The sequence below is a fragment of the Eleginops maclovinus genome, chromosome 23 (genome assembly GCF_036324505.1).
Source record: "Eleginops maclovinus isolate JMC-PN-2008 ecotype Puerto Natales chromosome 23, JC_Emac_rtc_rv5, whole genome shotgun sequence".
In the NCBI taxonomy this organism is placed as follows: Eukaryota; Metazoa; Chordata; class Actinopteri; order Perciformes; family Eleginopidae; genus Eleginops; species Eleginops maclovinus.
The window spans coordinates 12,684,394-12,709,418 of record NC_086371.1 but is presented as its reverse complement, the minus strand read 5'-3'; the positions used below and the strand labels follow the sequence as shown (position 1 = coordinate 12,709,418).

The 25,025-nt window shown below is 41.9% G+C and overlaps 2 protein-coding genes across 3 annotated transcripts; both read left to right on the top strand.

Annotated features, from left to right (window-relative positions):
* Positions 1-594: 594 nt before the first annotated feature.
* Positions 595-24,809, top strand: LOC134859762 (E3 ubiquitin-protein ligase RNF38-like). Of its 2 annotated transcripts, XR_010165155.1 has the most exons (13): positions 595-1,959; positions 8,911-8,963; positions 9,127-9,308; positions 10,367-10,817; positions 11,739-11,876; positions 11,967-12,155; positions 12,632-12,793; positions 12,882-12,985; positions 13,583-13,664; positions 13,761-13,882; positions 14,907-15,006; positions 15,799-15,940; positions 24,712-24,809. XR_010165155.1 is itself a non-coding variant. In XM_063876448.1 (12 exons), exons 1-12 carry the CDS (start codon positions 1,674-1,676, stop codon positions 15,859-15,861), a joined length of 1,932 nt encoding a protein of 643 aa, XP_063732518.1. In that variant the 5' UTR covers positions 595-1,673; the 3' UTR covers positions 15,862-16,867. The 2 variants fall into 2 exon arrangements, 1 of the variants encoding a protein (XP_063732518.1); XM_063876448.1 differs by lacking the exon at positions 24,712-24,809 and having other exon boundaries at positions 15,799-16,867.
* LOC134859761 (protein FAM200A-like) lies at positions 2,403-5,300 on the top strand. The gene is made up of 2 exons (XM_063876447.1): positions 2,403-4,731; positions 4,870-5,300. The coding sequence occupies exon 1, from the start codon at positions 2,647-2,649 to the stop codon at positions 4,726-4,728; it is 2,082 nt and encodes a 693-aa protein (XP_063732517.1). The 5' UTR covers positions 2,403-2,646; the 3' UTR covers positions 4,729-4,731; positions 4,870-5,300.
* Positions 24,810-25,025: the final 216 nt, after the last annotated feature.

The window sequence follows — 25,025 nt, the reverse complement described above, 5'->3', positions numbered from 1 at the left end:
TGATACTAGTTTTAGTGTTATATAATTTCAGTCATTAAAATACTTGAAATCAGGTCAAAAGAATAAAACTGTGATTGGTATTTTTAAAGAGCGATGGTTATATTGAAAAGACAAGTACAATAAACATGGATTTTCATATAATCTGATTTCAAAGATAGAGGGTTATTGTGTGACGTCTGATACATGCAATCATATAAGGTGGGGGTTTATTTGAATATACTTCATTGGAGAAGGCTTCATGCAACAACATACGAACACATCGTCTACCTTAAAGCCTATGAAGCCAGTGGCTTTCAAAGCGTTGTCTTATAGTATTTCTGGTATGAAGCTGCTGAATTATTAATGAACTGAGCAGCTGCCCGGGGTTTGCCAGACCAAAGCAATCAAGGCTGATAACAAGCTGCTACTAAAATTGACCTTATCTGTTGCTAATTCAACACATCTTATCTTGCAGGTGTTGGTCGACCTTTAACTTTTCCACACCTCTTGGTTTGTGTTATATAATGACAAGCAATTCGCGGATCAGGCCTGTGTAGAGCGCCATGTTACTCTGCGTTCGATTAGTGGGGCCTTGACAGAGATGTGAAACTCCCATTGATTGATCTTCACACACTCCCCGCTGACCAGCGAAAACACTCGATAGCGAATGTGAGAGGGGATTTAAATTGGACAAATATTGTCCTTGCTACTTGGAGGATAAGGTAGCTATTTGTTTTCTCCTGTGGTCCGAGGTAATCCGCTATTAGCATTGTGTAAGGACTCGCCTAACACCGACCCAGCGCGACGATAGCTAGCTTGTAATGTCGACACTGTTGGACTTGTTTTCCCCACTAGACCCCGCTTCCTGTTAGCCGTGGGCTAGCTGGAAAATCGAAATTATGCTAATGAACGAGCAGGTATACTTAACCAACACGAAGGGGTGTAACTTTAATGCTTACGGTAGGCTACCCGTTGAAATTTAGTTGGAAATTATCTGCAAATCTATGCTAATAACTTTGTTTCGCAGCCAGCTATCAGGGCAGCTGGTTTCCTTTAGTTTGCTAGCGCTCGTCAGCTAGCCATCTTTGCTTGTGTTGGGGGATTTAAGTATTTAACTTGACAAGCTTTTGGAGGCACAGGGCAAGCTATGTTAACTTCAGCTGCATGTTAATATATGCGTCGGCAATGGGCTCACTCGTATAGGACTCAACTGTGTGCGACTAATGCCTTAAAAATACTTTATTTTCTTGGGGTGTTTTACTGTGAAAAGACAATAGAGAACCTGAGACTCGTTCTGCTGGTGTTCTGGTAACCACAGACAATTAGACACAACTATTTTTGATTACTGCTTTGTTATACCGAATCCTAATATAAGTACAATATTTTTCTATACTTGTTTACATTTATAATCGATAGAAATACATAAATAAGCGGTTTCCCTTCAGTTGACCCGCACAGATTGCTGCGACATATGAGGGTTGTGCTTCCCTGAACCTTTCAGGTATCCCCTCTTATTAGATCCAAACAACAGCTTTAAATGCCTCAGAAAACACTCGCAGTAGCCAGTGGTCATCAGAGGTAACTAGGCGGATAGAGAGACGCGTAGAAGCGGTGTGAAGAGGGAGGCTCCAGCCCGTTTCTGGACGTCCATCTCTCCCCTTCATCACGTCCATCCTTCGCCGCCCTCCCCAGCCATGGACCCCCCGAGGACTCGGTCGCGGTCTCGGTCTGGCTTCTATCATTTCGGAATGAACGGTAACGTTGGCAGCAATGGCACTGGAAACGCGGTGGGAAACGGGAGCATGATGAACGCCAGCGGAGGAGGGGTGAGCTACCCGCCGCAGAGCAACCCCGGCTGGGCACCGCACCACGGAGGTCGGAGCTACCCGGAGAGCCAGCAGCAGCACGCCCAGGGGAGCTACCTGTCCGCGGGGGTGCAGCGCCACTCAGCACACGGAGCCCACAGACACCCCGGAGCCGGTAAGCAAGCTCCAGTAAAACAGGGCCTGCAGCCGGGCTAGATGCATCATTACACACACTCACACAGGATACACCCCCTGAGGGTTGAAGGCAGACCACTAGCAGCTTAACAGGCTTTGAGATATTTAACTAAAAGGCTTGGTGCTTTCACTGCCAGCTGTTGCTTGAAAGGCCAGCTATATGTCATGTCAGGTGGTGTGTCTCTACTTCAGAGGTTTGGATAGCGTTTACTCGGTAAATAGGGCAAGCCACGTCTACTAACTTTGTCTTGTATTAAGCACTGGAAGCAGTTCTGCATATGTGTAAGCACTTGCATGGTACCTGCAGTTGTTGGGTTGCATATGGTTAAACTTATTCTAAGTTGCTTTTAATGTTTATAATTTTATTTTCACTGAATGAGTGGATAATGAGATAGACTACTTTCAACATGACTCAAATACAATATTTGCTTTAGACCAGGGGTTTTCAACCGGTGGTCCGCGGACCCCTGGTGGTCCGCGGCGGCATTGCATGTGGTCCGTGACAAGAGCCTATGTTGATCAGTTCACCATTGTTTTTTTTTAATATAAATTCGCTTTGATATTTCAACACATTTCCAGAATACCGTTACATATCGTGAAAAATATGTTTAAAATAATATAAAGGAAATTCAAGCTGACAGAATGTAGCCTTGCGCCTATCCAGTCTATGGTAGCCTGTGATTCGCTAATGGTAATGAGTTGCGTCGCTAACCACACTTATTATTCATTACGTACAGTCTTGCGAGCAAAGTTGACACACATTTATAAGCATAGCCGACGAGAGTATTTTAAGATAGGTTGTAGTACAGCAAACATTTGTTACATATGTACTAGTCTAGCTATATATCTAGCACCAATGGATCGTTTTGTAGTGAGGAAAGTGCCAGAGGGACAGGCTGCCATGACAGAGGGTCAGGCTGCCACGACAGAGGGACAGGCCGCCACGATAGGGCAAGGACAGGCTTCCGAAGCGTCAACTTCGCAAAAAAGACGAAAAAGAAAATACAATGAGGAATATGTTAAATATGGATTCACAGTGACGACAGACAGAGCAGGAGAGGAGGTACCACTGTGTTTCGTATGTTCAACAATTCTCTGTAATGAAGCTATGAAGCCGTCGAAACTTACGCGGCATATGGAGACGCATCACGTCCACTTGAAGGCCAAACCCGTTGAGTACATGCAACAGATGTTGCGTGATTTCAAAGGACAGCAGGCTACCATGAGGAAGAGTGCAAAAATAAATGAAAACGCACTGAAAGCATCGTATCTGGTCGCTCTCAGGGTTGCAAAAAGTAAGAAGCCCCATACCATTGCAGAGCAGCTTATATTGCCAGCAGCCATAGATATGTGCAGAGCTATGGTAAGCGAAGAATGTGCCAACAAATTAAAAACTATTCCGTTGTCAGACAACACAATCGGAAGACGAATTGGGGAAATGGCAAATGATGTCAAAGACCAGCTGATGGCAAAACTTCAGACAGTTCTGTTTTCCCTTCAAATCGACGAGACGACAGATGTTACTAATGATGCGCAACTGTTAACATTTGTGCGATACGAGGACAGTGGCACTATGTGCGAGGAATTTCTTTTTTGCAAACCACTGCCCGGGCGAACTACCGGTGTAGAAATATTTAAAGCACTGGACGATTTTTTCACGGAGCACAATATCTCGTGGCAGAGGTGCGTTGCATTATGCAGCGATGGGGCCCGAGCCATGAGTGGCAGCAAGACTGGACTGTTTGCGCATGTAAGGAGGGTGGCTCCGGGGGTAATTTGGACACACTGCCTGATTCATAGAGAGGCTCTCGCCTCCAAAGATCTCAGTGTTGAGCTCAGTGGTGTGTTTGATGTCGTTGTCAAGACGGTCAACTTCATAAAACGAAACGCATTGAATACACGCCTGTTTTCATCCCTATGCCATGACTTGGGAAGTGAACACAGCTCTCTCCTTTATCATTCAGAGGTGCGTTGGCTGTCTCGCGGCGCTGTGCTCGCCCGTGTGTTTGAACTACGCGGAGCTATCTACGAGTTCTTGTGCGAGAAGCATTCTGATCTGGCTTCCAATTTCAACGATAGTTACTGGTTAACTAAGCTGGCGTACCTCACAGATGTTTTTGCAGAGCTGAACAAGTTGAACAGCTCCATGCAAGGGAGAGATGCAAACGTCATGCAGCTCTACGAGAAGCTCGACGCATTTGTGAAAAAAATGTCAAAGTGGATCGAACGAGTGGAGAGCAATAACTTGGCGATGTTTCCTTCAGTTGAGGAATACCCTGACAGCACTGACATCAACGACACTATATGTGAGCATTTGAGGAAGCTTGTGCGTCAATTCGCAAAGTACTTCACTGATTCGGAAGAGTGGCGCCGTGACAGCAAGTGGATCCTGCTCCCATTCAGTGACGATGCATCAGTAGGGTCAAGTCTGACGGCTGTGGAAGAGGATAAGCTGATTGAGATGTCCACAGACTCTGTCAGGAGGCATATGTACGACACACAGCCCCTTGTTAAATTCTGGATAAGTTGCCAGACAGAATTTCCACAGCTTGCTGCAAAAGCAATGAGGGGTCTTTTGCCCTTTCCAACCACATACCTGTGTGAGAGTGGTTTTTCTACACTGGCGTACTTAAAGAATAAGTACAGGGCTAGGCTTGATCCAGAGAATGACATGAGACTGTCTCTGTCTACCATTTCGCCACGAATAGACAGGCTGTGTGGACTTCACCACGCCCAGATATCACACTGACAGGTAGGCCTAATTCTCCCATGTTTTCACTGTTACGACCCTGGCGGGTTTAGGCCCCGCCCTGTGTTAATGGTAAGCCTGTTCTCTCTCCCTGCTTTTCTCAATCTCTCTCTGCTTTTCTCAATCTCTCTGTCTCTACAGCAGGTGATTGGTGACAGGTCTGTCCTGGCTGGGTTATAAAAGCCCTGACCAGCCAGCAGTTGAGGCTGCCTTGGTCTTCATTTGTTGGATTTTGGTTCTCCGGTGTTGTTGGATTTTTGTTCTCCGTTGTTGTTTTGTCACACACCTAGACTGACTTTGCATGACATTTTTAGTTACTTTTCCCAATACTGAATTGCACAACACTTTATTATTCTTTATTCTTTCTTTAAAATAATCTTTAATTTAATTTAATTTAATAAATCTACTTTTATTATTATAAAATCTGCGTGGCCTCTCTTTCATGTTTCATGCATTGAGCTATGCATGTAACACCAAATACACACGCGCACGCGCAGGCACATCAGTGGGCCGCGGATTGCTTTCTAGTCCGAATGGTGGTCCCTGGGACAAAACCAGTTGAAAACCCCTGCTTTAGACTATAAATGTCATCTAAATAAATGTAATGTAGTGTAGGCCATTGCATGGTGCAGATTATACAGGCCATCAGTAGGAATTTAACACTGCAGAATTTTCCTTTGGATAGTCCAGGCAGGGTGGTGCTCCGGGCCTGCCGGTCGTATTATGTTACTCCTGTGTAGTCAAGGCATGAGGAGAGAAACATTAGACAATCATTTAAGTAGCCCAATAAAATAATACTCTTTTTAAAAGTACAATGATATGTTAAGATATATTCTATCATAATGAAATAAAAACAAATCTGTTTTTTCAGTCGAAGTGTTGTGGATTCAATCTGTAATATTGCTGGCTGGTTTGAATATGTTTTCACTTGATCATCAGATCAGAGACCTGAATTTGCCTGGTGGTTTAGACATCCTACTCACTCTTCTTCAGACTTCACACAACCTACATTATGCATGAGAGGAGTCTGATTTTAAAAGAACAGTTTGGAGCCTTGAAATAGTTTGAAAATGAAATATCTTTATCAAGCCATTTTATCTTTTTGTTTGAGATTGCTTACTTCAATGCAGGCTGGCATTGTACAGGCTTTTCACCATCCACCCTTTCATCCATAAGCCTCAATTCCATTCAACTTCAATCTAAGCCTGTGCAAAGCTCTATATTGTCCTAAAGTAGTCAAACAGCTTTCTTATCAAATGTTTCAGGATCGAGTAAAGATAAATAAGGTCTAATAGTTTCACAGCACTGTGCCAACACAAAGAAACTGAAGAATGAAAATAAAAGCGTGTTGGCATGATGTTGGTTTATTCACTTTATGAAGTAAATCTTATTTGAGTTTCCCAGTATCATTAAACTGTGAAGTAGGCTTTTAATGCATTAAACATCAAAAGTTTCTCTGCCAACCAGAACTCAATAAAAGACAACAAAACATCTCCCTAAAACCTTTTGAGAGAAAAGAGACAAATGAGAAACAAATGAAACTGCTAGAGGGGAAATTCAAAGTGAGGCTGCACCCGACCTCTTTTCATTGAATCCCCCATTGACACCAGTCTGTTTAGTGTTCAGCAGCTTTCCAGCACTGAGCACTGGAAAAGTAACTGGAGAAACGTTCACTAATACCAGATTGGATTCCCTGAACGGCAAAATGAGTGCTGTGAATGAATGAAAGCCGGCCTTTATTGGGTCTCTGTCGTAATGGCAAAACTGTTGCCAAACACCCAAAATAACCTGCTAAGAGGGGACACTCACAAAAACACATGCTTCCCAAATTGAGAGACTACAAAGGGGATTGTGTGAATGACTTAAACAGTACATCTCCCAGATGTGTGGTCTGCCTCCCTCTTCACAGCTGCACACGCCCCTTCTGAGTGTTCATGTATGTATGTATATATATATATATATATATGTGTGTGTGTATGTTTATATATGTATGTATGTGTGTGTGGGTATATGTATATGTGTGCAAAACAGTAGCGTGCATGTTTAAGTACACAATACAAATCCTAATGTTATGTGCTTATTTGTTTTTGTACGTCTCTGTGTTACGCCTCTTGGGATCTTTTCATGCTTCATGTGTCAGGGTTGGATTTGGGGGGGTTATGTGTAAATGTCTCCCCCTCTGTTTTTCTCTCCTCTTTTTCTCCTACCCTTCTCTCCCACAGAGTCAAACCTTTTATCACCCAGTGTTGCTTTAATAGTGAGATTTGCATCCTGCAAGTTCCCAGCATCACAACTTAATGCCAACCAATTTGAACAGATCTTCATTATTACTCTTATCACCTGCGATCTGCAGATGATGTGGGTAAAACGGGTTTCGTTCCTTGTTTAAAAACGTGAGCAAATTGCGACTAGATTCCAGCTGATACTCATAAGTTCACCATCCGGCTTTCTGCCTTGTTTGTCCATCGTAAAGTTAATGGTGTCAGTCTTCCCCGTCAGCCACGCTCGGAGGAAGCAAGGTTCTATCTGCTTGCCAACAGAACCCGTCAAGTCTGGCTCACCATACCCTCTCCTACTGCCCCCGGGGTGTATCAGCATTAACCGACCTAGTTTTCTCCAAAACACACGGGTGGCTGAGGCCCAGAACTGTATGAGGTCTGTAGCAAGAGGTATGGTGGATACATAAAAATGTTAGCGTGTTGGCCCTACTGTCAGCTAGTCGGTTAACTCACTGTCCCGCTTTTCTCCGCAGCCACTAGCAGGGCGTCTTTGAGCTGTCACTATCTGCAGGCTTCACATGGCACTGGAGTGGTGTCGCAAGGGCTGGGGGGTAGCCTTTAGATGTCTTTTTTTCTGGGTAGACTGTAAGGGCTGTTTGTATGAGGGAGGCATAGAAGAATAAATATAAAGGGGATGAGTGGAAGAGTTTTTTTTCCCTCCCTCTTTTTTGTGATTAAAGGTTTTTGGGGGACTGCTTAGAGGAAACTCTTGTCAGCCGAGTTCAAGGACATCCTTCTTAAGCTGCTGAAATGTCTGTGTGCACATGCTGTATCCAGATTGCACATGTGGTCTGTCAGATAAACAGCTGGGAGAGCATTGTGTTTTTCTGAGATTATGTCTACGGCATTAGTTTTTTTTTGCACATAATAATCTCCTATCATTGAAGAGTATGTTCTGTTGATCTTTTCAGAGATGTTTATCTCTTGTTAACTAAAAACAGGAAAAAAGTAATGGTACTGAGCTGTTTTTTGCAGAGCTAATAAGTGTTCCCTCTCTCAATTAGGGACACACACATCAGTCTTTCAAATGATGGTTAGTTTCCATAGGGAGTTTTCTACAGTCATTTAAAAAAAATATATAAAGTAAATGTCGGAAAAACAGTAGAAACCAAAGATACTCTTTTAAATGTATGGTTTTGTTACCCAACACTCCAAAAAACCAAACAATAATCAATTTGTAAGGATATAAGTTATAAAACAAGCAAAGAATATTCACATTTGTGTGACAACACAGTTGAAACAATCTAACAGATGAATTTATTGCATTATAAATGACTTAAACTGTAAATATTTTTCAGTCATTTCACTATGATAGTAACTTGGAGAAAAGGGATGCTAACGGTAAGCTGCATTACATGCATTCAAATTACGTGCAACATTAACAGGAATCAGAAACCGGTTTATGGCCAAATATGTTTGCACATACCAGGCATTAGCTTTGGTGTGCATGCATCAGATGCTCTGCTCTGTTTCTGTGGGTCTGCAATGACTTCTCTCGGTAGATCAGAGGGAATGATTTGCTCGGCGTTGCGTCTTCCAAGGGTGTATTCATCCTTTGTCTGCTTGTTTAAAGCAGGAAATTCAAAAGAAGACATGACCCTTGCTGAGGAGGGAGATCTGTAACTCCTGTTAGTTAAGCCAAAGGGTTGGAGTCCTTTTTGCAATCACTTTTCCATTTTGAAGTGTTATAAAACTGTAGAGGAACCAGCCAGGCTTCATAAGGATGCAGTGGGTTCATAGAATGGAAAATCAAATCAAAGGCAACTAGCTGCCTGTGTGCTGCTGCTGTTGTTGTGTTTCTGTTGGGTTAGCAAGCGTATGTTCATGTGTCTTGTGATGTGGATGTTATCCTCCGCCCTATCTTATCTAATTCAGTTTTTTTCTTTTCATTTGTGGCCTGCAGGAGGACTGCTTCATTTTCATCCAGATAATGTGTGCAGTGAGGATCGGGACAAAGTAAGTGAGAAACATGAGCACGGCCTCTGCTTTGCTCCTGGTTTGAATAGGATTTGTTTGTCATTGTTTGCTTTTATTGTTCATTCTCCACCTTTTTACTCCTTCTCTTTTATTTTCCTTACCAACCATCGCCCTTACCCCCCTTATTTAACTCTTTGTGCAGATGGAAGACAGCCCAAGCCCGAAGAGGCAGCGTCTTTCCCAGCAGACCATGTTGGATCTAAACTCTGCCCCTCCCTCCACTCCTTCCTCCCCCATTCGTCCCTGGGAGCTGCCTCCCAGCCGCAGACCACACCCCCACTACATGCCAGAGAGATGCCACACGCCTGTCCGCAACAGACGAAGGTGTGTGTGTCACAAAGATAACATATTGCCTTTATCTTTATTAATCATTTGAAAATTGTTGAGCTAATAAAATGTCAAAAGTAATGACAAGATCCAAATCAGTCAAAATTGCAAATTCTGACTGATTTGATAAACTGTAATTAATAAAGAGTAAGTAATTATACTTTTTTGGTTTTTTAAATAATTGGCATATAGAACAAATAATCAGTATTGCTGTTGATTTAGTTTATTAATGTAACATATAATTCTGGATTAGTACCAGATCCACTGAGTTCGGTGTTGAATGACCGGTCCACAGGAGGCAGGGTTTTTAATCGTCTTATTAAGTAATTAAGTCAAAGTAATTTATCATTGTCTATGGAATATATTTAGATTGTGGAATATTGGTTGCATAAAACAAGACATTTACAGATTGGGCTTTCGAGAGTTCTCACAAGTATTTAATCCCACAGTTGTCTGTTGTTTTATAGCACACATGATTAATTGAGAAATAATTGTTAGATTTAATTGATAGTGAAAATAAATAATCCATCAGTCCTGCATTAGTCTTAAACCAGCCTGAGCTAACACAACAACAAAAGCTTAAATATATCTCATCATCATCATCATCATCATCATCATCATCATGTCCAGCAGTGGCTCAGTCAGTAGGGGCTTGGAACCGTAGGGTTGCCGGTTCAAGTCCCCGAACAGACTTAAAAATATGGAAGGTGGACTGCTACTTTGGAGAGGTCCCAGTTCACCTCCTCCCTGCTGTGGTGCCCTTGAGCAATGCACCGGACACCTCCAATCCCTCCTCCCCATTGCTCCCCGGGCGCTGCACAATAGCTGCCCACTGCTCCTAGTACTAGGATGGGTTAAATGCAGAGGACCAATGTGTGCATGTATGTGACTAATAAAGAGGGTTTCAGGGTATCATCATCATCATCATCATCATCATCATCATCATCATCATCATCATCATCATCATCATCATCATCATCATCATCATCATCATCATCATCATCATCATCATCATCCTCCTAATAATACCATCAATTCCCTTTTTCCCACCTCAGCCCTCCAATGAGACGCCAGAGGGGCCGGAGAGACCGCCCGACCCGCCACCACCACCACCACGCCCACAACAACCACCACCACTACAACAGCAACAACAACCACCACCACCACCACCATCACCACCCCAACCCACACCATCATCACCACCACCACCTGCACTCCCACCACGGACCGTCGCCAGGCCACCAGGATGAGAATTACCGTCACCCGGCCCCCCCTCAGGGCTACCCCCCCTACAGCCAGCAACCTCCCCGAGGGCTGGGGCCCGGGTTGGATGAGCGCCCAGGTCACCATCCCCCAAATCCGTCCCCAAGGCCCCTCCACCAGTCACCCAACCTGTCTCCCAGGATGCTGCACCCTGCAGCCCATCCACAGCACCCGCACCCGCACCCCCACCCACACCCCCACCCATCCCAGCAGAGCAGTATGGTACTGGACCTCCACGAGCAGGTGACTTTATGTGGCCTTGTTGTTGGGGCGAAACACTGAGAACAGACTGAAATGATTTCACTTTTCTAAATGAGATGAAATGACTTTTTTTTTTTGCACTCTTATCTATCTTGTGCCGAACAAAACACAAAAGAACACATTGAGACACTTTAAAAATAAAAGCAATGCACTGTCAAATGTAAAACCAGCTGCTAATGGGTGTTATGTTTTTGCATTTGAAGTTCTCAGATTTTACTTTATTATTATTATTTGTTTAACTGTGGTCAGTTTTTATATTAAAAGCAGTTATTTCATTTAAGTTTATTTAATTTCCTGTCATCTCCCAAGGAAACTGATCAACAAATTGTAGAGAAAAGCATCAGTTTGTTTATTTTTAGCACAGTGCCTGTTTTTCCAGTGAAAGGTGATTATTCAAAAAACGTTTTGGATTGGCTGTTGGTTATTGGTCAATGGTATCTTTGCCCTTGAGAAATTGTTGTGACGCATAACATTGTTTTTCATCAGAACTCTAAATACAAGCTGGAAAGAAACCCAGCATACCCAATATTTACTATCACTAGTTAGTGGTGTTACTGTGTGTAGGTTCTAACAAGTCTGTGGAAGTATAGTGAAGCACTAGTGATTGAAATTGATTGGTACAGTTTACATCAGAAGATGAACTGTGATGTCGGTAATGGGACAAATTGCATCTACACATAATTGCAGGTGAAACTGACTTTTAAATTCAAATGTGATAATAACCAAGTTCTGATCAATTCATATTAACACAATGGAGCCAGTTACGACATGGAAAGTAATTTCTCTTTTAGTTTTCTTTATTTTCTACCAAGACAATGTGGATCACTTTCTGTCTCCAGCTGCTCACTTTAAATCACACTGTGTGTTGTTAGTTGACTCTTACCCTCTTTTGTTCATATGTAGGGTTCAGTTCCTGTATCGTATCCTGTGTCTCCTCCGGGAGCACCAGGCCTTCCGCCTCGCTCCGCCCCTCAGCAGATCCCAGCATGCTCGGTGGTCTTCAGTGGACAGCACTATCCCGTCTGCAGTGTCCCTCCTCCTGTGAGTGTGTTTCTGTTACTGAGGACTTTTCAAATACCGTTTGCAACAGCCCTCACTAAATGAAAAGTTTTGTTTATTTTTCCCTGCCAGGTCCTTCAGACTTGTTCTGTGCAGCACTTACCCATGCCCTACCCGTTCCCTTCACTGCTGTCCAGTGACCCGGCCTTCCTGCTCCCCCCTCCTCACCTCACCCATCCCCAAGCACATCTTTCTCACCACCCTCCTCACTTGCCCCAGCCGGGACAGTTTGGACCCTATCCGACACAGCAGGCCCGATCTGTGAGTAGGAATTGTGTCATGCTTGTTTCAACATTTGATTGGCTAACCGTGGTAGCTTTTGTGGACTTAAAATGAAGTCTGATTTGTTGATTGTCATCTGTTCAATTTCATATATCAATTGTTGAGTACTGACTTTTCTAGTCTCACTGGCAACTCTTAAATAAATGCCAGAAGAACTAAATGATTTCAACTGATTTTGATTAAAGGTTTTAATAAAGATAATGAAGAACCAAAGGTTGATTTAATTCATTCTAATGATTTTTAGTATATTAAATATTGGTACAATATGATTATATTTTTCTAGCTTGGGTCCTAAGTACTTATTTACAAGATTGGATCTCTACTCTTCCTCCACCTCACTCTCTTCTTCACGTATCTCTCTTCTAGTCTTTGAAATGTTCTTTATTGCCCCTGTGGCTGAGATTATTTGCGGTGTTAACGTGTGTTTGTCTTCCTCTTCTCCTCCCCGCTCGCAGCCGTTACAGAGGATAGAGAATGACGTGGAGCTGCTCGGAGAACATCTGTCTCTGGGTGCGGGGCTCCACTACCCCCCCGCCACCCACCCTGCCCTCACGCCACACTCCACCCAGCTTCACTTCCTCTCCCATGACCCCCTGCCACAGGAGTTTTTCGGCGTGGTGAGCAATAAGAATAAGTCCTTTCCTTTTTAGAGGAAGTTATATGTGACTGATTTGATCCTGTGTGTTCTTTGTAAATGTCCTCCAGTCCTATCCAAACTTTATTCCTCGGCGTCTCCCGGGGCGACGGTACCGTTCGCAACAGCCACTGCCACCTTCGCCTTACCACCCCAGCCTCCTGCCTTACTTCCTGTAAGTCGTTCAGTCCACTAAGCTACTAAGATAAGAACATTTTTATTAATCGCACAACAGAAGGCCTGATATTTATTCTTTGCAGTCTTGGTCATTAATATTACTGCAAACATGGTAGAAAAGAAAATACCCCGCCAAACCCAAGTCCTTTGTAATCATCAGGATACATTTCACCAATGTGATGCCATTTGGATTAGTTATATATTTACTACAGAATGAGAGTATAGAAAAGGATAGTGGTTATAGTCTTCAAGATGAGGGATTTATGAGAGGTCTTACTTGGTTAAACACAAGTTTAATCTGGAAAGAAAACTTAATGTGGGTTTGAAAAGGGATCTGTCGCATGAACGGTACGACTACAACAGGGCGGTATTGTTAAAGAGGAAACCTGTATTAAAGTCATTTAAGTAATACTAAATACACAAACAAATAGAAGGCAATATGTTACATTTGAATGGGAGAATTTTAAAACTGGTTTTTGGGTTTTATCTGTGTAACAATAATATGCCTGTGGTAATATAAAGTTAGCTACCATTGTACATTGTAGTCGCTTCAATTGCTTCTCAGATAATGAGACCCAAATGTTTCCCTCTGCAGTTCAATGCTGCCAGTCCAGCCCACAGGTCCTGCGATCAGTCTAGAGCTGGATGTAGACGATGGAGAAGTGGAAAATTACGAGGTGAGTCATTATTTTCTTTCTTATTCTTTAGTCTGTGTGTTTGCTGGATACAGACTCTGAATCTTAAGTTGTTGCTGATGTTTTTTTCCCTCACAGGCCCTCCTGAACCTCGCTGAGCGTCTTGGAGAGGCTAAACTCCGAGGACTGACTAAGGGAGACATCGAACAGCTTCCTTCCTATCGGTTCAATCCAAACAACCATCAGTCTGAACAAACACTGTGAGTGCCGTCATTCAGCAGACACCGGGTCATCACTGGGTGGAGGGGGGAATTAGGAACCTCAGGATCTCCAAATAAATGATTTCTGTGGAGTACCTGACGGATGATATTGTTTATCAGTTGTTGAAGTTGTTCATCATATTTACGGTTTTCCACCTACTGAAAGCTTATAACTGCCCTAACTCAACATTATTTACTTATAAAGCCTCTTTTTAAATCAATTTATAAAACTAATAGAATAGAATCGCCGGGGATAAAGAATATAAACAACAATTACATCAATTAAATGAAAAACCAAAGCTACAGCATAACTCCAAATAAGAGACAGATTCATGAGATGGGTATTTAATCTCCTTTTAGAAATGCCAAAAGCTAACCATCCTGATATCTGGAAGCCAGGAGCTCTCAGTTTACGAACATGGAAACAGAAAGCTCTCACACTGATACTTTTATGGGACACCTAAGGAACATCATAAAAGGCCTTGGTGATCGGGCTGAAACATTACATGAATTAAAGTCTGTAATGCGGGAGGTGTCTGTTCATTAAAGGCAAATAACTTGGAAATCATTTAAAAAAGATGCAGTTGTTGCAGCGTTTTCAGCGGAGAGGTAATGATAGATTTTCCTTGTTTGGGTTTAGAGACTGGCTGCAGCGTTTTCAACTAGCTGTCATTTTCATTTTGGTAATCCAGTGACAATGTGATTGCAAAAGTCAGTGAGTTTTTATAACATTGTCAAAGTAAAGCATGAAAATAAATTATGTTTGTTTGGGTTGACCATTGCAAGAAATACATTCAACCTTTGGTAAACATATTCCTTAAGGTGAACATCCAAAAGCATCAAAATATGTACACATAAAACATATTACACATTTATTGAAACCCTAGTGCTAGTTGGAATAGATGTGTGAGAAAACAAACGGACTGTATCAGTAACGACAGAGTTGAGGGTCTTGTACTGCGTGGAACAACATCTCTACCGTGTTGTCGTGCTTTACATGCTGATACTTGTTGTTGTGTTGCAGGTGTGTGGTGTGTATGAGTGATTTCGAGTCCCGCCAACTGCTACGAGTCCTGCCCTGCAGCCACGAATTCCACGGGAAGTGTGTCGACAAGTGGCTGAGGGTAAGTACCCCTCCCTTTGGAGCTCACTCAATCTGTGTCCATGGAATAAACATAGACAACCCCGAGTTCCTCTCAGGCTAATCACCCATTTTAAGTTGTCTCTGAGCAACAGTTTCATATAATAGCAGGCTGGGGAAGAATGGGGTGCTAATCTACAGTGAGTTTACTGCTTACAAAACACATTTCCCATCGTCTCCAGGATTCAGTTTTTTTTTTGGTACTATCACAAATTCAGAATTTTGGTATCGACTTGGTACAGAAGTATCCATTACCGTGACATCCCTAGCTTTAAGCGCTCTGCTGATGCTGCTTTTATAGTCTCACTGGAAACTCTTAATTATAGAAAGGTAGTGAGAAGCTCATGCTTCTAGACATCTGTGTGATAACAGAAACAAGCACCAGGCTTGTGTCTACATGTAAATCCAGCACAGAAGAGTCAGTACACCACAGTAAACCCAAGGACAGGAACATCTGAGGAGCGCTGCACATACTTCACCACTTCATTTCCCACAGAAAATGCTAACAAAGGATCCCGAACACCAAGTTCTTGTATTAATCACAACACAGTCTTATGATTTAGAGGCATGGCAGCATTGCCCAAAGCCTTAGTCTAAATTGAGTTATAGTGTTTACGGATTGAAACAAATCCAACCAAAAGATGAAAGAGTGTAGTGGTTAGTTCAATTACTGTCCAAATATGCAGCTTTAGAAATGGGAATTTTGTGTGATCCATACGGAAGATTTGAACCGCCTTTGGAACCCTAACTGGTCTGTTTCCTCTCCCGTCCTCAGGCCAACAGGACGTGTCCCATTTGTCGGGCTGACGCCTCGGAGGTCCAGAGAGACTCGGAGTGACCACATGAGGGAGCCAGATGCTCCTTATTGTCTGTTAAACACGTTCAGCACTCCCTGCTCCTGATGTATTGATACACATGTACGTGCTTACACTCACACACACACACCACTTCCTTGTGTTTCTGCGTTATCCTTTCAATCTTCATCCCTCTCCCTTTAATTTCATCTGACTTTCATCAGATTCCCTCTTCATTTTACTGTCTGATCAGACGAATTCAGGCCCTCACATCTTTTCGAGAATCTCACCACGCCTGACCACTATACTGCTGTGGTGTGTGTATGCGTGTGTGCACCTGCATGCACCACAACTGTGCAAGCGTTGTTTGGTCAGCCCTATAATGCCAGGCTGTGGTACATGACTGTGTGAGAGTGAGTGTGCGTATGTGTGTGTGTATGTGTGTTTTCAGTATGTGTTAGAGAGAGAGATTTTTAGCTGTCTTGGAGCATGCCTGAGTTGCTGTTGTGTATCGAGTAACGACATGGGAGAGTTTTTGCTCTCATGAGTGACTGACTCTACTTCCTGTTTGTATGTTTATGCACTGTCTGTCTGTATGCATACTCTGTGTGTATGTATGTTATAGACTTAAATCTCTTTTCTCTAGTTTGACACTAAGGGTCCATGCTGCCACTATATTTTCTCGGTTGCCTATTTGATCCATTTGTTTTAGTAGATTATTATTATTATTATTATTGTTATTGTTGTTATTATTATTATTAGTGTTATTGTTATTATTACTCTACCATTATAAGTGATTGTTTTCCTGCCTGGCAGTTACCTCATCATTCCGGTTTTGATCATCTTTCATTAAAGCGCTTCACGGCACTCCTTTTGAAACTAAGCACATTATATATTTTTCTTTTCCTTTCTTTTCTTAGTGGAAATAAGTTTGTCTGTGACTTTGCGGTGGCACATGTGTTACATATATACATATATCTATATATACTGTATAAATCTATGAATATCTGTATACCAAATAAAAGGCTTGATATGAACTTTCTAAACTTAGCTTTTTGTATATATATATTTTCCCTTTTTTTTTTTTAAACCGCAGATTAAGAGCTAGTGATATTAAGGTTTGGTTGTGCTCTGTGTTAGGTTTGAAGTGGTGGTATTATTAAAAATGACACTGACTGCCGACTGCTGCTTTGGGTGGCTCCATCTTTTCAGATTGTGTTCTGGAGGTGCAATGACTACAAGCTGCCACCAGGCGGCGTTACTGTTCTTCACTGTCATCTCTCCACATCTGCCCAGGTTCTGGTCTGCCCTTGTTTTTCTACTTGACTTTGGTTCAAGGGTAGAGCAAATGTAACCAAGGCGTTTCAGTACAGATTGTTATAATGTTTAACCAATCATGCACACAACAGAACCATCAGCAACTCTTGAGTGACGGTTACTCAAAACACTAACCTTCCTGTAACTCTATATTCTTAATGTACGGCATTGTTCAGTAACTCTAGGCTCTGTGTCAAAAGTGAGATTTCTTTAATTCAATGCCAACACGGTAAGACGGCAAGCACACGCAAGCACACTCTCTCATGGGTTTCCCCTCAGACTCTCGACTCTGCTGATACACCTGTTTTATTCTGTCACACTCAATCGAAGGTCACTGGCCAAGGCTGTTTCCCTAAGTGAAAGATAATGGATGTATTCCCCTGGTGATTCAGATCAGCTCAAAATGTAATGGGTTCTTCCCCTACCTAAAATGCTGCTGACAAAAAGACCAAACAAACAGGCAAAGGTAACTATCCCCTCTAAAGCAAGGGCAAGCAGTAGCTAAATGACTCTGAAGCAATAGGGCAGGAATAAGTGATGCAATAACACTGAAAAAGTCATTATAATCCTGTAAATTAACTCATGAAATAAGAAACACAAATTCTACAGAAGTCCAAAACAATTTAGTGGTATTTTGCAAACAAAATACGACATAAATTTGAAAGTAAATTAAGATAAACCAAGATGTAATGAGGAACTGATGTTTGAATATAAATCTGAAACTTGAACAATTTATAAGAACCAACAATCAAACAAAGGTTACAGTAACTTAATGAACTGAGAATGTATCAGTGAACTTAAAACCTACAATGCAATTTCAATAAATGTCTGCATACAGCTTGTGTGACATGCGCCAGGTTGCCCCGTTGCCCCTTACAGCGCACGTCTGTTTCCCTGACTGCACTCATCTGTTTCCCTAGCAGCACACGCCTGTTGTTTAGCGCCTTCTGTTACTGTACATGCTAATGCAGTATCCATGTTTGAAGGCTAAAAGGCAAACGTCACCTATGGTTTGCCGCTCAGATGCTTTTAGCAAGCCTCTTCATGGAGATTGAGGTGCAGAGAACCAAAATGGTTTTCACTGGATTACTTTTACACAGCCTGTTCACAAAGTATGGAACGAAGAGGGCACAACCCCCCCCCCAGGACAGTTTTCATACTCTTAAACTCTGTGGGACATTTGTGAAAACATGATTGTTTTGGTAGTAAGACCTTCTAAGTAAAGTTTCCCTCCTTGTGTTTGAAGCAGGCCATTGGATCATCGTTGTCCGTCCTATGGAAATATCATAAAATCCTCATTGAATATTTACTTTAATCGTTAAAATTCACTACGCTGTTTTTGTCACCGATGTATTTGCTCTTTTCCCTCTAAGCCTCTCACCTTTATAAACCTCAAATGTGTTTTATTTTTTATTTTCATGAAACTGCATGTTGGAGGTTTGCAGTGCGTGCTGATCTGACCGATACATTTGTGGAAACATACCAGTTTAAAAAATCTACCTCCGACACATCTTAAAGAACAGTTTGATCATTTCTGAGTTAAAGTTTGATTATATTGAAGCAGAAGAAGAAGAAGACATACTTGTATTACTCCCTTACATGCACACACAACCACATGCAGAGGAGAGGTGGCAGAGCAGAGAGGCAGCCAGGTACCCGGCGCCAAGGGAGCAGATATAGGTTAGGTGCCTTGCTCAAGGGCACCTCGGCAGTGGCCTAGGAGGAGAACTGGCACCTCTCCAGCTACCAGCTCACTCCATACTTTTTTTGGTCCGATCGGGACGTGAACCGGCGACCCTTCGGTTCAAGTCCCTACTGACTGAGCCACTGCTGCCCCCTATTGTGTTAGATCCTGATGTGCAGATGTCACTTTGATATCTTTAAACCCAACATCTATCTAGCTCTTCTTACTTCCTGTATTTGAGTTGTGGGAGCAGCTTTTTTCACCTTCATCATTGTTATAGTGTTGGTTGTAAACAGTAGAAAATCACACATGGCGATGCAGGGTTATTCCATCTATAACCTCAAATAACTGCTTTCCTTTTAGGCACAGAGAGGACGTATACATGTTCTGAGTTCATCTTTAATTAACTGAAAAACCTCCTGGCAGAGGCCTGATGACGCACTTTCCCCCCATCCTTGTCTCTTACGCTGTCCAATCTTTGCTTCTGCTGTTTTTAGTGTTTTCTACCCCTTCCACTAACTCACTGCGTTCCCCCCCCTGCCTTTTTTTTTATGTAATACGCATCTCAGTCCCCTGACATGAAGTCTATCACCTTCCTTTTTTTTTTTTTAAATGTGTCCTGTCCTCTGCAACTTATGTCTTTCAGTGACTTTGTTCACTTGCCCTCCTTGTGCACTGTCCTCTGTTTACTTCCTCTTTCCGTTCTCTACTGCCTCACCCCTCTGTCGTCCCTTTCTTCCTGTCTTTTTACTTTTGCATCTTCTCTTCCACTCTCCTCCTATCCCTCTTTGCCTCTGCTGTGATCGCCACCCACTCCTTTAACCCGCTTCCAGTGCAGAGCAGTGAAGTGGAAGTGATGGGGGATTTCTGCCTAAAACTGTCGGCCCAGTTACTTAACTCGGGAGTATTTCACATTTCATAACCAGGGTTTTACGAGGCCACAAGCTGCCCATATGTTTGATGGCAGGTGAGCTCTACTTCATGTTGTAAACGCACATTAAGATGCAAACGCATAAATGAGGCTGCAGTGGCTTTTTATTTCACTCTTAATTCCTGACTGTTTTGTAAAATCTAATTTGTAAGTAACTTTAACATTTGTACAAACAGATCATTTATTCTTACAGTGTCATTATAGCATTTTAGTATGAATGTCCTCTTAATTTACACTCCAGTCACTGGTTTTTGACGGCTATCCCATCTTTCACCTGTCCCCAGACTGTTTAAGGCAGCTTAAATTAGAAAAAAGGAGCAGCTTTAATTAGAGTAGTTGCAGAGTCAATAAGAGGGGAAGAAAAAGACAACATGCAAGAAGGAGGTAAAGCAAAAACAAGATTCCTTTTTCAATTTATTCGATTCAACTCATATTTGTGTACACATAGCCTCCTGAAAACAATCTGTTTTACTAATATGGATGAAGATCTTTTTTGTTCACTGTTGAAAAGGCTGTTTGGTGGTTTGATCATCATCATCCGTATGCCCTTTGTTTACATTTGTAGCTGTACTTTGCTGGTCATTTCATGTGTGTGCGTTTTTATGACGCAGTAGTTCCTCTAAAAGAATCAAAGTTTGAAGACATCACTTGAGTAACTGTCTGCTTAAGTACTTGTTTGTGTTTGAATTTGTGTTTATCTTCTTGCAAGGACAAAGTTAAATTGATTTATTTGTTAGATTATTTATAAAGGACACTGCCAATAAACATTGTGACCTTGTGAAAAGAAGCGCAACACTTGTAAAGGGTGTCTAGCGTCAACGTTGAAGTTGTTAGGACATTTAGGACAAATTTCTCCTTTCTCCTTTCTTCATTTTCATTCTTTCCTATCTCTGATGCCTAAAAGAAGAGAGGAAAGGCTTTTGCACCTCTGCTGCCTCCAGCGCTCTTCTCCAGGCAGGCCACACTTTCAATGTGCAGTTGCAATTGTGTGTGTGTGTGTGTGTGTGTGTGTGTGTTGTGCACTGTCCCAAGCTGACAGGGTACATGGATTCTCCATCCTGCTGGTGTATAAAAAGAAAGCGAGGGCACTAAGATCAGCCTGCTTCACTTATATTCACAATCACACACACACAAAGGCTCACACTTGCATGCACTCTATCCTTCTTTCTCCCGTGTTCCCTCTCTTCCTCCTCTCTCGTATCTTTTCCTCTCCGCGAGGCACTCGACAGTGTAACAGTTAAATGTGGAAGCATCGACAGGGCATGTTTTTCCCTGCTCATCTCTCTGAGTGAAGTGTGTGTAACATTTATTTCATGGGATTTCCCCCTCTGCATACAAGATAGCTGCTGGCCATGTCATCATGTTCTAAGCTGTCAGCAGACATCACTGTGATGATGTGTGTGAAGGTGTGTGTGTGTGTGTGTGTGTGTGTGTAATGGAAATAGTGCATACTGGGAGCGCCAGCTTCAGGACGAAAGCTTTCCACTGGATACACTTAGTCGTTGAGGAGAGGCGAGCTTGGAGGGAGAGTACATGTGTGTATAAGGAGAGGAGTACAAGGTGTGTGTGTGTGTGTGTGTGTGTGTGTGTGTGTGTGTGTGTGTGTGTGATATATACACATTGTGTTATATACTGTACACATTGTATGTACACACTGTACATGTCATGGACAGCTGGACCATAAGGTTACCTCCAAGTCCGCTTCCCTCTGCAGGGAGCTGGTGTAGCGCAGCAAAGTTCATGAAGTCATTTCTCACCATATAAAAGATTGTCATTTTTTCAGTTGATCTTTATGTTTCACAAAATGTATAAACTTAAGAGTGTCAGTCCGAAGAAGAACACTTTTAGTGCTGCAACAAATGTGACTGATGTTCGAATAGAAGGATTATGTTTTGATATAAACAACATTGGCCATATTTGCCATCTCTATATTGTGCTGTTCCCTTCTCCGTCCCTTTGGTTGTTATTTCATATCCACTATGGTGATGGTGTTACATTACTTTTTCCACTGATGTGATTTTATTATGAAAAGCCCATCTGATGCCAGCTGGCTTGGTGATTGTCCTTGAGGGGGGGCAATTTTTTATTCAGGCGTTTCATGTCAGCCTGTGCCAGTCGGACAGGTCAGGTCATGGAAATACAATGTATTGCTGTATCCAGGCGACTGTTTCTAAACAAGGAAAATCTAAAAGTATTGCTTCCTGTTTGAAATAAGAGTTGAACAACAGGTCAGAGTATAAATGGGTGAATATGAGTCACATAAGTCACCCTTTGACAGTGATGTGCCATGCCTTTGTAGTCTGTGAGGTACTAAATGTTTTGTCCGACTGCTATTTTGTATTATCTCATGCAGTAAACTCACAAAATGTACATCTATAATCAAGTGGGGTCATGAAAAGTAACACGAAGGTCCGAGTCATTTTACACACATACCATCCAATGATCGGGAATAAGCTAACTTCATACTGAGATAGAAAATAAAACTTTGTAAATGTGCTTCTGCAGCTCAGCTGTATTCTTTGTTAAAGTAAACTAAACCTCGCTGGGATTTAGATAAATGAGTTATTGTCATTATTTCTGACATTTTATTTTGAATTCTAGTTTGATGGAGAAAAATATCTCGCATATTTATTGAAAGCACACAAAATGGTATCTTAGTGTCTTTATTTTTATTTGTTTTTGACCAAAACGTTCATTTAACCCTGGATATAAGAAATTCTATCATATCTATTCCCATTGTTTTGCTTTTTGTGTGCATATTGTTGTACTCTTTTCTTTTGTGTTTGCCTGTGTGTGTGTATGATGTGTGTGTATGATGTGTGTGTTTGCTTGGTTGTGCGTATGTCTGCATGTGTATTTGTTTGTTGATTCAGGACGAGGTGTTGACTGCCAGCTGTACAGCAGCCTGAGTCAGGTGTGCTGAGGTCAGCCATGGACTGAGTCATGGTGACATAACACTTAACACAGTGCTAACCTCTCAGTCAGATACAAACTCAAACACACACACTTGCTGTCTGTTCACTGACTTGTGTCTGATTTGTTGCCCAAAAGAGAACTAATATGCCCTCGCTGTCAGTCTCCTTTGAGGGTTAGAGCCCAATCTCTGTTGAAAGCTTCTGTCTTTTCCTCTACTGTATAATGTTTGTCAGTTGTTCCTCGGTGTGTAAATAAACTGGTAGTTTAACCATATTCTTAGATAGTGCATTCATTTTTAGACTGTTATAGTAATTTATTATTGTATTATTTACTATATTTCATATTTAGATTTAGGTGATCTATAAGTATGGCTTGCCCCAGTTGGGATTTCACTGATTTCATTGAAATGTATTGATTTTGTTTTATTGCCGAAATGCTTGTGTGCTTTATAAGTATCTGCCCCTACAAGAGGATTTATATTAAGCTGCGAGTATTTTATACAAACCTCACTGTTACAACTGTACTAAAGGGTCAACAATTGACTGATACAGTAAATATGAGATTGTTTATCATCCCGGTATCATAAACCCCACAAAGCGAAGCACCATAAGTCGTCCTGATGATTTGAGCTGCAGCAGCAACCTTTTCATGCTCCAGATCTGACCTGTTCCATAGGGCTCCTGTGTTCAACAGCACATTGTATGTTCTGCCCCAGATAATTACTTCACATCTTGTTCTTTACGCTGCGATGCAAGCTTAGTTCACCCTTTAGGGACTGGGGGGTAACAGGAGGTTTAAATTAGGCCATGTCTTTGTTTGTTTTCAATCCCCTTCTGTTCAATCAATGTGAGGAGACAAATGATACAGTGCAATGTATAACTTACTTCAGACTGTTGACACTCTGTTGAGTGTTGCAGCCAATTCAATTACTTCATTCTGCAGAAGCAAACACAAGAAGTTACATTTGAACTTGACAAAACATCTTGCCTCCTGGTCGATTCACTATCTGTTTTGGAGCTTTTAGTTGTATAACATCATCTTCAGCAGTGAATGGCTTTGCCAATTAATTATGAATGACATGAGCCTGCTTCTGATTCAAATGTAGGGAAAATGTAACCATATTTTGATGTAAACGACTAAGGTCTCATTAAAGAAATAATGTCTTCACATTTATACCGATAAACTCTTTATTAAGTTCACAGTCGCCCTTCTTAAAATGTTTTATACTCATGTGAAGGATTTCTTTACTGTTGAACAGCTGTTGCTCATTTACAATCCAAGCATTACAAATGAGAGCTGAAATGTTGCTTTAAGCTATTTATATCCTGTCATCTTCTATTAAAGCAAATGATCACCGTGTGAGTAACAAATCTACCGGTGAAGACAGATCCAGCTTTAGCATACCTTGGTTCCATCTGTTGAAAATGAGAGGGACAAGAGTCATTCCAGAAGAAAAGCTACAGCATAAACCATTTGATTATTCATAAGTGTTCATGTTCATTGTAGTGCACCTGGAAATATAAAATGGAAAGCCAAACCTGCCTTTCAAGTCAAATACAAGCGCACACACACATTGACACAAAAATGTGTGTGTGCAAAAATAATGTTTTCAAGCTTTTGTTAATTAATCTTTTCACTCACCATCAACCTTTTGACCGATCACTGAACACAAAACACTGATCTGCATGAGGGTTTAGGAGGAATAACTTTGTAATAATCAATTAAAAACATGGAAACTGAATATGGAATCAAAAGAGTTACACTTGTTCGTAGGTCAGCGTCAGATATTTTGCTGGTGTCATGGGGTCGCTCAACTTTTCAGTGGGCTCAGGGTTCTCTGAAGTTAAGGGGGTCCTATTAATGTTCCACTCACCATAGTTTATTTTGTAAAGCGACACCAGTGATGCGACATTTGCCCCTTTTATTTAAAGTAACAAAAATTGTGTTTTTCTTTCTCACCAGTCTTATTTGTGGTTTGTAATTGCTGATTATTTTAGTACTTGTTTAAATTTAAGTTTGTAAATTGCACTTCTGTTTCCTTTGCAGGTTATTTCAGAGTTGGGGAGGAGAATGAAAGGTGAATTAAAGGAGCTACGCCCGAAGGGAATCACATTGTGATACACATAGATAGATAGATAGATAGATAGATAGAATCGGAGGATGAAACCCTCTTTACTAGGTCACATACATGCACACAGCAGAGCACACACAGTGAAATTGGTCCTCTGCATTTAACCCATCCCAGTACTAGGAGCAGTGGGCAGCTATCGTGCAGCGCCCGGGGAGCAATGGGGAGGGGGGGATTGGAGGTGTCCGGTGCCTTGCTCAAGGGCACCACAGACCACCACAAGGGCCTAGGA

Coding starts and splice junctions, on each gene's coding strand:
- LOC134859762 (XM_063876448.1), top strand. CDS start 1,674: ATGGACCCCCCGAGGACTCGGTCGCGGTCTCGGTCTGGCTTCTATCAT. Junction 13,665..13,760: donor GAGAAGTGGAAAATTACGAG/GTGAGTCATTAT, acceptor TTTCCCTCACAG/GCCCTCCTGAACCTCGCTGA. Junction 13,883..14,906: donor CATCAGTCTGAACAAACACT/GTGAGTGCCGTC, acceptor GTTGTGTTGCAG/GTGTGTGGTGTGTATGAGTG.
- LOC134859761 (XM_063876447.1), top strand. CDS start 2,647: ATGGTAGCCTGTGATTCGCTAATGGTAATGAGTTGCGTCGCTAACCAC.